This window comes from Quercus lobata, chromosome 5 (assembly GCF_001633185.2).
Source record: "Quercus lobata isolate SW786 chromosome 5, ValleyOak3.0 Primary Assembly, whole genome shotgun sequence".
In the NCBI taxonomy this organism is placed as follows: Eukaryota; Viridiplantae; Streptophyta; class Magnoliopsida; order Fagales; family Fagaceae; genus Quercus; species Quercus lobata.
The window spans coordinates 58,315,587-58,325,538 of record NC_044908.1 but is presented as its reverse complement, the minus strand read 5'-3'; the positions used below and the strand labels follow the sequence as shown (position 1 = coordinate 58,325,538).

Below are 9,952 nucleotides of genomic sequence, written 5' to 3'. Positions count from 1 at the left end.
CCTACAAGTAGTTGGTTTCCCCATAGGCTTGAGTCCGAGGACCATGCAATGCCTTGGTTCTGTCCAAAACCTAGTTTTCCTCATCCAAGTAGTTGGTTTCCCCATCGGCTTGAGTCCGAGGACTATGCAATGCCTTTGGTTCTGTCCAAAACCTAGTTTTCCTTATCCAAGTAGTTGGTCTCCCCATAGGCTTGAGTCCGAGGACTATGCAATGCCTTTGGTTCTGTCCAAAACCTAGTTTTCCTCATCCAAGTAGTTGGTTTCCCCATAGGCTTGAGTCCGAGGACTATGCAATGCCTTGGTTCTGTCCAAAACCTAGTTTTCCTCATCCAAGTAGTTGGTTTCCCCATAGGCTTGAGTCCGAGGACTATGCAATGCCTTGGTTCTGTCCAAAACCTAGTTTTCCTCATCCAAGTAGTTGGTTTCCCCATAGGCTTGAGTCCGAGGACTATGCAATGCCTTGGTTCTGTCCAAAACCTAGTTTTCCTCATCCAAGTAGTTGGTTTCCCCATAGGCTTGAGTCCGAGGACTATGCAATGCCTTGGTTCTGTCCAAAACCTAGTTTTCCTCATCCAAGTAGTTGGTTTCCCCATAGGCTTGAGTCCGAGGACCTATGCAATGCCTTGGTTCTGTCAAAACCTAGTTTTCCTCATCCAAGTAGTTGGTTTCCCATAGGCTTGAGTCCGAGGACTATGCAATGCCTTGGTTCTGTCCAAAACCTAGTTTTCATCATCCAGGTAGTTGGTTTCCCCATAGGTTCTGTCCAAAACCTAGTTTTCCTCATCCAAGTAGTTGGTTTCCCCATAGGCTTGAGTCCGAGGACTATGCAATGTCCTGGTTCTGTCCAAAACCTAGTTTTCCTCATCCAGGTAGTTGGTTTCCCCTGAGGCTTGGGTCCGAGGACCATGCAATGCCTTGGTTCTGTCCAAAACCTAGTTTTCCACATCCAGGTAGTTGGTTTCCCCTGAGGCTTGGGTCCGTGGACCATGCAATGCCTTGGTTCTGTCCAAAACCTAGTTTTCTCTTTGTGTGGGATCTTGGCTTTAGGGGAGTTAGCTCCTCAGCCAAGCCCCTAGAGTTTATCCATACGGTTAACGCTACCAAGTGCCTAGTTTGCTCTTTACAGGGGACCTTGGCTTTAAGGGAGCTAGCTCCTCAACCCTGTCCCTAGTCAAGAAACGTAGTCCCTAACAGATCTTTATACTAGAACTCTATATCCAACGGTTAGATATAACGAAAAAACTCTATCGACCCACTTCCTACACCAACACACAAGCCTTTCCCACAGACGGCGCCAATTGTAAGGACGCGATTCGTGACGGACCGTAACAGTGTCGGGTTCGCACGTGAAAAGGCCCCTAACAATATCATTTGTAGAGCGTGGGTTTGAAAGGCTAGGCCCTGGTTGACAGGCGGTGGGTTTTCGCGGTGTTCGTGCGAGCTTAAGTTTCCCTACACCCCTGGAGTCTTTCTCCTGGAGGTGGGCTGGGAGGCTCTGGTTTCTGGCCATTTTTCCCAACCCCTCTTTTAGGTTACTTCTTTTTCCTTTTATATTCGCCTGCGTTCATTGTCCTTCGTCCACGTATAGGGTCAATCTTTCCAAAATTGATACTTGTCCCATCAGCCTATCCCCCAAAGTCGTGGGGGATGGTTGTAAAAGCCAAAGAATGCGGCTCTGTCAGGTTCAGAGCATTAAATGGCAATAACAGCAGCTTTCCCTGGATATTTTAGATCTTTTGTCCTGGTTTCGGTCCTATACCGTTTCTGCCCTCCTTTCAGGGGGGGAACTTTGGGTCTGCCGAGGACTGAGCCGTCCTCGGCGATGTCCATAGGCTATTTGGTCGAGTTTGGGCCATAGCCCTCCTCGGCTTGGGCCTTCGGATTTTCCCCAGGTAGATGGGCCCGGCCCGTAAATCGTTTGGGCCCCACAGTTATCAAATTAAATATATATATATATATAGAGAGAGAGAGAGAGAGAGAGAGAGAGAGAGAGAGAGAGAGAGAGAGAGAGCATGACTGTCATGTATTTCTTGATATAAAATAGAATATAATTGATATAAAATATAATGGTTACCCCAATGTCATCAACCATAACAGTACAAAGAAAAGTATATAAGTTACAAATTCGAGAATACTATGTTTCCAATAAAAACGGGTAGTAGAAATAGAAATAGATATCATCAAAAGCTTAGATAACACATTAACAACATATATAAATCCTATACATATTTATTTGCTTGGTAAGTGGAGGAAAAGAAATAACTTTTAGTCTTGTGTTTGATATTTATTTGGAATTTAATTGTATTGACAGTTATTAATTTATTTTCCTATTTTTTTTATGAGAAAAAGGTTGAAAAATAGAATTCTTTTTGGGTATTTTATATTTTATTATTTTTGAAGAAAAGAATACTTAAAATTATAAAATAAAGCAATTTAAGGACTTCAAACTTGACCAGCTATAGACTACATGTTACGGCAATGATAGAGCATATATACCAATGTTAGTAAATACAATTTTAGTTTGTCCAATGGAATATTTCAGTATCGGCCAATTTTGGCGTACCGTTTAAGGGTGTTTCAGAGTTTCTAAAAAAACAATATATATAAATATATATATATATATATATATATATATTATTTTTTATAAAATAATATATCCTATTACTTTTTTAATTTTAAAAAAAAGGCATAAAATTTCTTCACTAACTAACTTCACTCACTTGCCACCGCAAGTGCTTCTTTTTCCCAGATGCTCTGGTGAAACTTCTTTTCCTTAGTTCTCTCTTTCTCAATATTTCTTCTTCTTCTCTTCATCTTTCACTCTCCCTCCATGGACGAGGTTACAAAGCAGTGGGAAAAACTTACTCTGACAAATCTAGAGGGGGAAAAGTGTGCTCACAAGGAGGATATTGTTGATGGCTCCTTTGCAGTGGTAGCGAGGTTCTTAACAAAATGGAAGATTAACCTTGAGGTGGTGGCATGAACCTTTCGAGGTGCGTGGAGGGCAGATGGGGACTTTGAGTTTCGTGATTTGGTGAACAATAGAGCACTTGTTGTTTTCACTGATGAGGTTGATATGAATAGAGTCCTTCTCCAAAGCCCATGGTCTTTCGACAAATATCTTATGGATCTTCATAAGCTGGGCAAAAATAAATGCGTCAATTCGGTAAGTTGCGATAAAGCTTATTTTTGGGTGCAAATTTCGAACCTTCCCAATCACCATATGTAGGGGTGTACATGGTTCGGTTCGGTCGGTTTTGGAGAAACTTTTTGCACCACACCTGTGGGGTGCGGTTTCACCAAATGCTTAACCGCACCTCACTTTTGAAAGATAAAAACTGGTCCACACAAAGTGCAGTTAATCTTAGCGGTTCGGTGCGGTTCGTTCGGTTATATGGGCTGGATTTTTAAAGATTCCTATTCCAAGCTTTGGGCTTTCAAGCCTTAAAAAAATAGTATTCTGAGCCCATTATAATTTCTTTTTAACTTTTAACTAAGTCTTTCTTTATCAAGTTTCAACCACAAGAAAGACTACTCCAAACCTGCCACCAAACTCATATCATTCCAAATCAAATACACAATATATCAAGTCTCAACTATAATTTAACTTAAATTCAACCTGTCAAACTAAACATGTAATTATTAAAAACATTAACACATTAATAAAACTAAACCTGTCACAACATTCCAAATCAAACACAATTATAAAATATCAAGACACAACATTCCAACATGGCAACAACATTAACATTAATATTTCTATTATAGTAATCACATCAAATATAAACAGTAGCACAGCCCCAAGGAGGAGTAGTAGTGCAGCACTACAAAATAGTCAAGTAGTGCTTGAGAAGCACAATACAAATATACATAATGAATGTTGGACTTGAATATACACTGGTATACTACACAACTACATATTTTTCACAAAAAATGGAGGCAGTCTAGTCTACTAAGACTAATAGTGTTTCATTCAGTGCTTGTGTTGTCATGTGTGCAACTAGTAAACAAAAATAAATCAGAAAGCAGCAAAGAAGTATCAAGCCAACAGCCAGCAACCAGCAGCAGCCCAACCAATTCAACCACAAATTTTTTTTGCAATCAGCCAGCCTCCAAGTCATCATATACAAAAAACTCCATTCCTACAATGTTAATCCCTAAAAAATAATGATAAGTAGAAAGTAGAAAGCAATATATGACAATTAACACCATTACAAACAGCAACCAACAAACATAAGCAAATTACATTAAATTTTTAAGTTACCTTAGGTAGCTAAGTCCAAAAAACAACCCCACCTTCCAAATCAGTCTAGAACAAAATCTGTATCCACAGTGGGTTTTGGTGCAAGCTCTAAAAGGGGAAAAAAAAACAAAACAAATTGTATATAAATAATAACTCACAAATAAATAAATAACATAAATACAAGAGAATTTATAAATAATAAAAGCAGAAAAAGATTAGAAAAAAACATAAACACATTACCCGATTCAAGTTCATGGTTTTCCACTTCATCCATTGCCTCTCGTAGGTTAATTGGTTCAGTTGAATCCTTGGACCTCAACCAATTTTGTGTACAAATCAAAGCTTCAACAGTATTGGGAGACAATGAGCTACGGAAAGGATCCAAGACACAACCCCCTGTGCTAAATGCAGATTCTGATGCAACAGTAGAGACGGGAATTGCCAAAACATCACGAGCAACTTGAGAAAGAATCCTATATCTTGAAGAATTCACCCTCCACCAATCAAGAATATCAAAGCCTTCCGTCTCCGGATCTACACTAGCTTCTAACAAGTATCGATCCAATTCAAATTTGCATTCTACACTATCCTCATCTGCTAAGTGCTGTTTATAAATATTATTGTACCTCTTCATCCTTTCTTCTGCACTACCAAAGCCACTTAACACGGAGGACATGGTAGCAACATCACTACTACCAAACTCATTAGTCCCACTAGCACTAGCACCACATGGGGTCTCCATTGCTCCACTATAGTGCTTAAACAATCTATTCAATGCTTCCCTAACTCTCAATCCTAACTCATCAGCCTTCTCCTTGTCATACCATTGCTTAAACCAAAACCTCACATATTTCAATTTATATTTAGGATCAACCACAACAGCCACAAACAACATCAGATTTATCCTATCAACACTTCTCCAATACTTATCATACTTCAATTTCATTCTTTGTGCCATACCCTTTAACAAAGGATCACCCCTACCATTACACAATTGATTTAACTGGTCTTGAAGACTAACAAGCTCATGGAAATATACATTAGTAGTCACAAACAAGGAACCAGAAAATCTCAAAGTTGCCTCATAGAACATATCAAGAAACTTTGTAAAAAGTCTTACATTTTCCCAATCTAAAAACCGAGGGGGACCACTAGATGGATCCTCAAAATAACGAAGGAAATGCCCATCATCTTCCTCCATCCTTTCAAATGCAGCCACAAACTTTAGTGCACTTTCTAACATCAAGTAAGTTGAATTCCACCTAGTAGACACATCAAGGCACAACAAACTTTTGCTTTGAATTTTTTCTTTTTCAACACATGCCTTAAACTTCTCAAATCTATTAGGAGAGGATTTTACATACCTCACTACATTTCGAACCTTAACAATTGACTCATTAAGGTCCCTTAGCCCATCTTGCACAATTAAATTCAAAATATGGGCACAACAACGCATATGAAGGAACTCACAACCCAAGAGGCTACCTACCCTATCCTTTGTTTTCCTCCTAAGATATTCTATGGCCACATCATTTGAACTTGCATTATCAACAGTAATTATAAAAATATGATCAATCCCCCATTGAAGCAAACAAGACTCAACCACCCTACCAATGGTCTCACCCTTATGATCAGGTACTAGGCAGAAATTCAAAATCTTTTTATGATAGACCCAATCAACATCAATATAATGTGCAGTCAAACAAAGGTAATTAAGGTTTTGGATTGAAGTCCAAGTATCAGTTGTCAAACACACCCTTTGACCAGCCATTAAAAATTTTCTCAAACTCTCCTTCTCCCTAATGTAAACTCTAAGACAATCCCTTGCAACAGTAACCCGAGAGGGAACTTCAAACCTAGGCTCTACCTCTGCCATAAAATCAATGAACCCACTATGCTCAACAAACCTAAAAGGTAGTTCATCAACAATTATCATCCTAGCCAAGGCCATCCTTAACCTTTCCACACTAAACTTTCTCAACACCGGCTCATTACCCCCCTCTCCCTCCCCTTTTTTTTTACTTTGGTAACTCAAAGTGGTTCGGCCTTTATCACGCCTATAGGGGTACTTCTTACAACCAAATTTTATATGAGACCACATGGCAGAGGTTCCATTTCTTTTTGGGTGACAATTATAACTCTTTTTACAATAGTTGCACTGGGACTTAGGGTAAAGGGGGTCACAACCCTCTATTCTAGAGAAATGGTCCCATATCTTAGAAGGCTCTTTACCACCATTAATAGTAGCTTGTTGAGTTTCTGTTTGTGTTTGAGGGGGTACAGCACCTGATGGTGTAATAGGAGATTGTGTATTCGGTTGATTAGCCTCAGCACATGAATTAAGAGTAGGCTCAATAAAGGGGGTGGAAGAAGAAGCACAAGCAGCCATGATCTAATTACATCAATATAAATAACAATCACATATACATAGTAATTAAGGAATCAACAACAAATAAATCATGCAAGCAACCTTTAACTTAAACACACAGTCATTCTCATACACTAATTTCAATCAAATATTAGTAAACAAAAACTATACAAGCAGCTTACTTAGTGCTAAAATCACAACAAGATAATCAACTAAAATCACAACATATTAACATGATATAATAAACTAAATCACAACAGTATAATTAATCAATAGGATGATCAACAAATAAATTTACAGTCTTTGAACCCTAGAAACAAAATCAAACAACAAACAACATGAGTGAACCTTAAAAAGAAATATTATATATGTATATAAATAAAATCAGAACAGTATGATTAATCAATAGGATGATCAAAAAATAAATTTACAGGTCTTTGAACCCTAGAAACAAAACCATACAGCAAACAACATGAGTGAACCTTTAAAAATAAAAAACATTAAAACTAAAAGCAAAATCAAACACAAACATGAAATTTTGACACAACATGGTGAACTAAAATAAAATTAAAAATAAATCCTTAAAAGAAAATCAAACAAAAAAGAAAAAAAAATTATGAACTCAAAACAAGATATAAATAGTATGAGAAAATACCCAGGAACTATTTAAGCCTTCGAGATTTATAAGCTGAATCTTTTAAATTAACCCTAAAATTAAAAGAAAATAACCAAAAAAAAAAAATTAGAATCATCAAGAAACATTTAGTGACCATAAAATAAAACTAAAACAAAATAGGGGTTAGGGTTACCAAAGACAGAACTACATAGTGGCAGAGCCGCCACGGTGGAGAACGGAGATGAAAAGGAGATTGACTGTCTCAGGTACTAGGAATTTCATGAGAACTTGAAAGGAAAGCCTTTCTTTTTTACAGAGTGAGACTGAGAATCAGAGATAAGTCTTGATAGTGAGAGTGAGAGCTTGTGTTCTTAAATAGGGGAAGGTTAGGTCGGAGCTTAAGACTAAGAATTTGAGAGGGAAAAACTACTATTTGTTCGGCGGGATTAGGGTATGGAAAAAAAATTATGTGCCTGAGTGCAAAAGAGAAGAGAAAAATTATGTGCCTGAAAATCTGAGATTGAGAGGGAAATATTACTAATTTTTCGGCGGGATTAGGGTTTGGAAGAAACATTATGTGGCTGACTGAGAGCAAAAAAAGAAGAGAAAAATGGTTAGGTGAGAGTGAGAGCCTGAGATTGAGAGGGAAAAACTATTCTTTGTTCGGCGGGATTAGGGTTTGGAAGAAAAATGGAGGTAGCTGTCTAGCACTCTAGCTGATGAGTGATGACTGAGTTTTGAGTTCTGTCTAAGAAGTAAGAGTGTGGGACTTGAGAAATGCAAAAATCTAAAGAGTAAAGTGGAGAAATGAGAGCAGGAGTAGGAGAGGAGAAGAAAAGACGTGTGTGGCTGAGCTCAAAACAGAAAATAAAAAATATCTTGTACAGTGAGCTTCATCAGTCACTCAAACAGTAACAGGTATTTTTTTAATTTATTTTTTGATATATTTTTTTTCAAAAAACTGACGGTAATATAATAACTCACAAAGTCACAGCATTTTTTATTTTATTTTATTTTATTTTTTCAAAAAACTAACAGTAACACGTTAACCTATACAGCCACATCATTTTTTTAATTTTTTAATATATTTTTTAAAAAAAACTGACGGTAATACATTAATTCATACTGCCACAACTTTTTATTTTTTATTTTTTTAATATATTTTTTTCAAACAATGCAAGTGGGAGACTGAGTTAGACAAGACCACTCAAAGTCCGATACTGTTCCTCGTTCCTGGCGTTCCCTTTTTTTTTTTCTTTCTTTTTTTTTTTTTCTTTTTTTTTTTTTAATTCTGACACTAAAACGACGCCGTTTTGAACCTATAGCAAAATTTTAAAACGGTTCCAAAACGTCGTCGTTTTGAATCAGATTAAAAAAAAAAAAAAAAAATGAGACGACGTCGTTCACTCGTTCTAACTAACTTCCTTCTTCTTCCTTTGGATCTCTCAGAGTCAGTTTCACACTAAACTGGAACTCTCTCTGTCTCCCTCTCAATTTCTTTTATTTTAAAACTGATGAATGATTATATATATATATATATATATATATCAGTTCGGTGCGGTTTCTCTTCGGTTTGCAGATCTTGCTGCCGACCACCGCACCGGCCGACTTCGGTAACGGAAAAAGCCTACCGATCATCGTGCCGGGAACCTTCGGTGGAGCTTTCGGCGGTCGGATCGGCGCGGTTTCGGGCGGTTTTGTCAGCGTCGGTGAATTGTTGAATAGGCCTAACCATATGACAAAGGAAAATGGGGAACGCAGTGGTAGCACTCTGGGTGAGGTTATTTATGTTGACGCCCCTGATGGTGGTTGAGCATGGGGCACCTGCATTTGTGTAAGAGTTAATATGGACATCACCAAACCTTTGTGTCGAGGTAGAATGGTTCAATTAGGGGCTTCGGATAGACGGTGGGTATCCTTCCAGTATGAGCGTCTCCCAATCTATTGTTATTGGTGTGGTAAACTAGATCACGCTGAGAAGGATTGTCGCCTGTGGATTCAAAGTAATGGTTCTCTGAGTCGGGATGCACAACAATATGGTCCATGGCTTCAAGCTAGTTCTGATCGCTTACAAAAACTGCAGGTGGTTCGGATTAGAGGTTATGATACACAGTGGGGTGGTCAGGGGTCAACTAAGTCAGCAAGCGTACGAAGTATTGAAACAATACAGTGGCAGAATACGGCGGGTCCGGTGGTGTCGATGAGTAATCAAGATCCCAATATTTCTAGAAATATTGTGCCATTTGATTTGCACGCCCCACAAAATTTGGAGTTTCCTTCAATTCAAAAAAAATTCAATTCCTGCAGACTTTGAGGCCCAGATAAGGGAGATTGATAAGGAACTAGAAAGGAAAGTATCGAAGGAAACTCATTCTGCAAAGGGGATTTCAGTTTCTTTAGCTCTACAGTTAAATGTTCTTGGTTCAAAGTCAAATGGGGCTGGCGTCACCCCTTCATGTGGGCCAACTCAATTTGGGCCACTAACTGAGGTAGATAAGGCCACTCTTGTATTTGTTTTGGGCCCAGGGGATGTGATAAGTGAAGCTTTAAATCCAACAAGGAGGAACATACGAGGGACAGCGAAAAAACATGGTAAATCTGCTAATGGTGAAAAGGTTAAGAAGGACTTAAAGGGGACTGGGAAATGATTGGAAATTTCAACAATCTCTAAGGAAGTGGTAATGGGTGATCAAAATGAAGATACAAAACGAAAATTGGATGATAT

General features: G+C 38.2%; 1 protein-coding gene and 2 long non-coding RNA genes across 3 annotated transcripts; all 3 read right to left on the bottom strand.

Moving 5' to 3' along the window:
• Nucleotides 1-3,733: 3,733 nt before the first annotated feature.
• On the bottom strand, nucleotides 3,734-4,326 carry LOC115993022. Its single transcript, XR_004092750.1, has 2 exons — nucleotides 4,265-4,326; nucleotides 3,734-4,142 (listed from the first exon to the last, which is right to left on the bottom strand). It is a non-coding gene; the product is annotated as an uncharacterized LOC115993022 (long non-coding RNA).
• A 253-nt stretch (nucleotides 4,327-4,579) lies between these two features.
• On the bottom strand, nucleotides 4,580-5,699 carry LOC115990783 (zinc finger BED domain-containing protein RICESLEEPER 1-like). Its single transcript, XM_031114574.1, has 3 exons — nucleotides 5,608-5,699; nucleotides 4,632-5,505; nucleotides 4,580-4,585 (listed from the first exon to the last, which is right to left on the bottom strand). Exons 1-3 carry the CDS (start codon nucleotides 5,697-5,699, stop codon nucleotides 4,580-4,582), a joined length of 972 nt encoding a protein of 323 aa, XP_030970434.1.
• Nucleotides 5,700-5,920: 221 nt separating this feature from the next.
• On the bottom strand, nucleotides 5,921-7,921 carry LOC115993021. The gene is made up of 3 exons (XR_004092749.1): nucleotides 7,421-7,921; nucleotides 7,267-7,319; nucleotides 5,921-6,635 (listed from the first exon to the last, which is right to left on the bottom strand). It is a non-coding gene; the product is annotated as an uncharacterized LOC115993021 (long non-coding RNA).
• Between the last annotated feature and the right edge of the window lie 2,031 nt (nucleotides 7,922-9,952).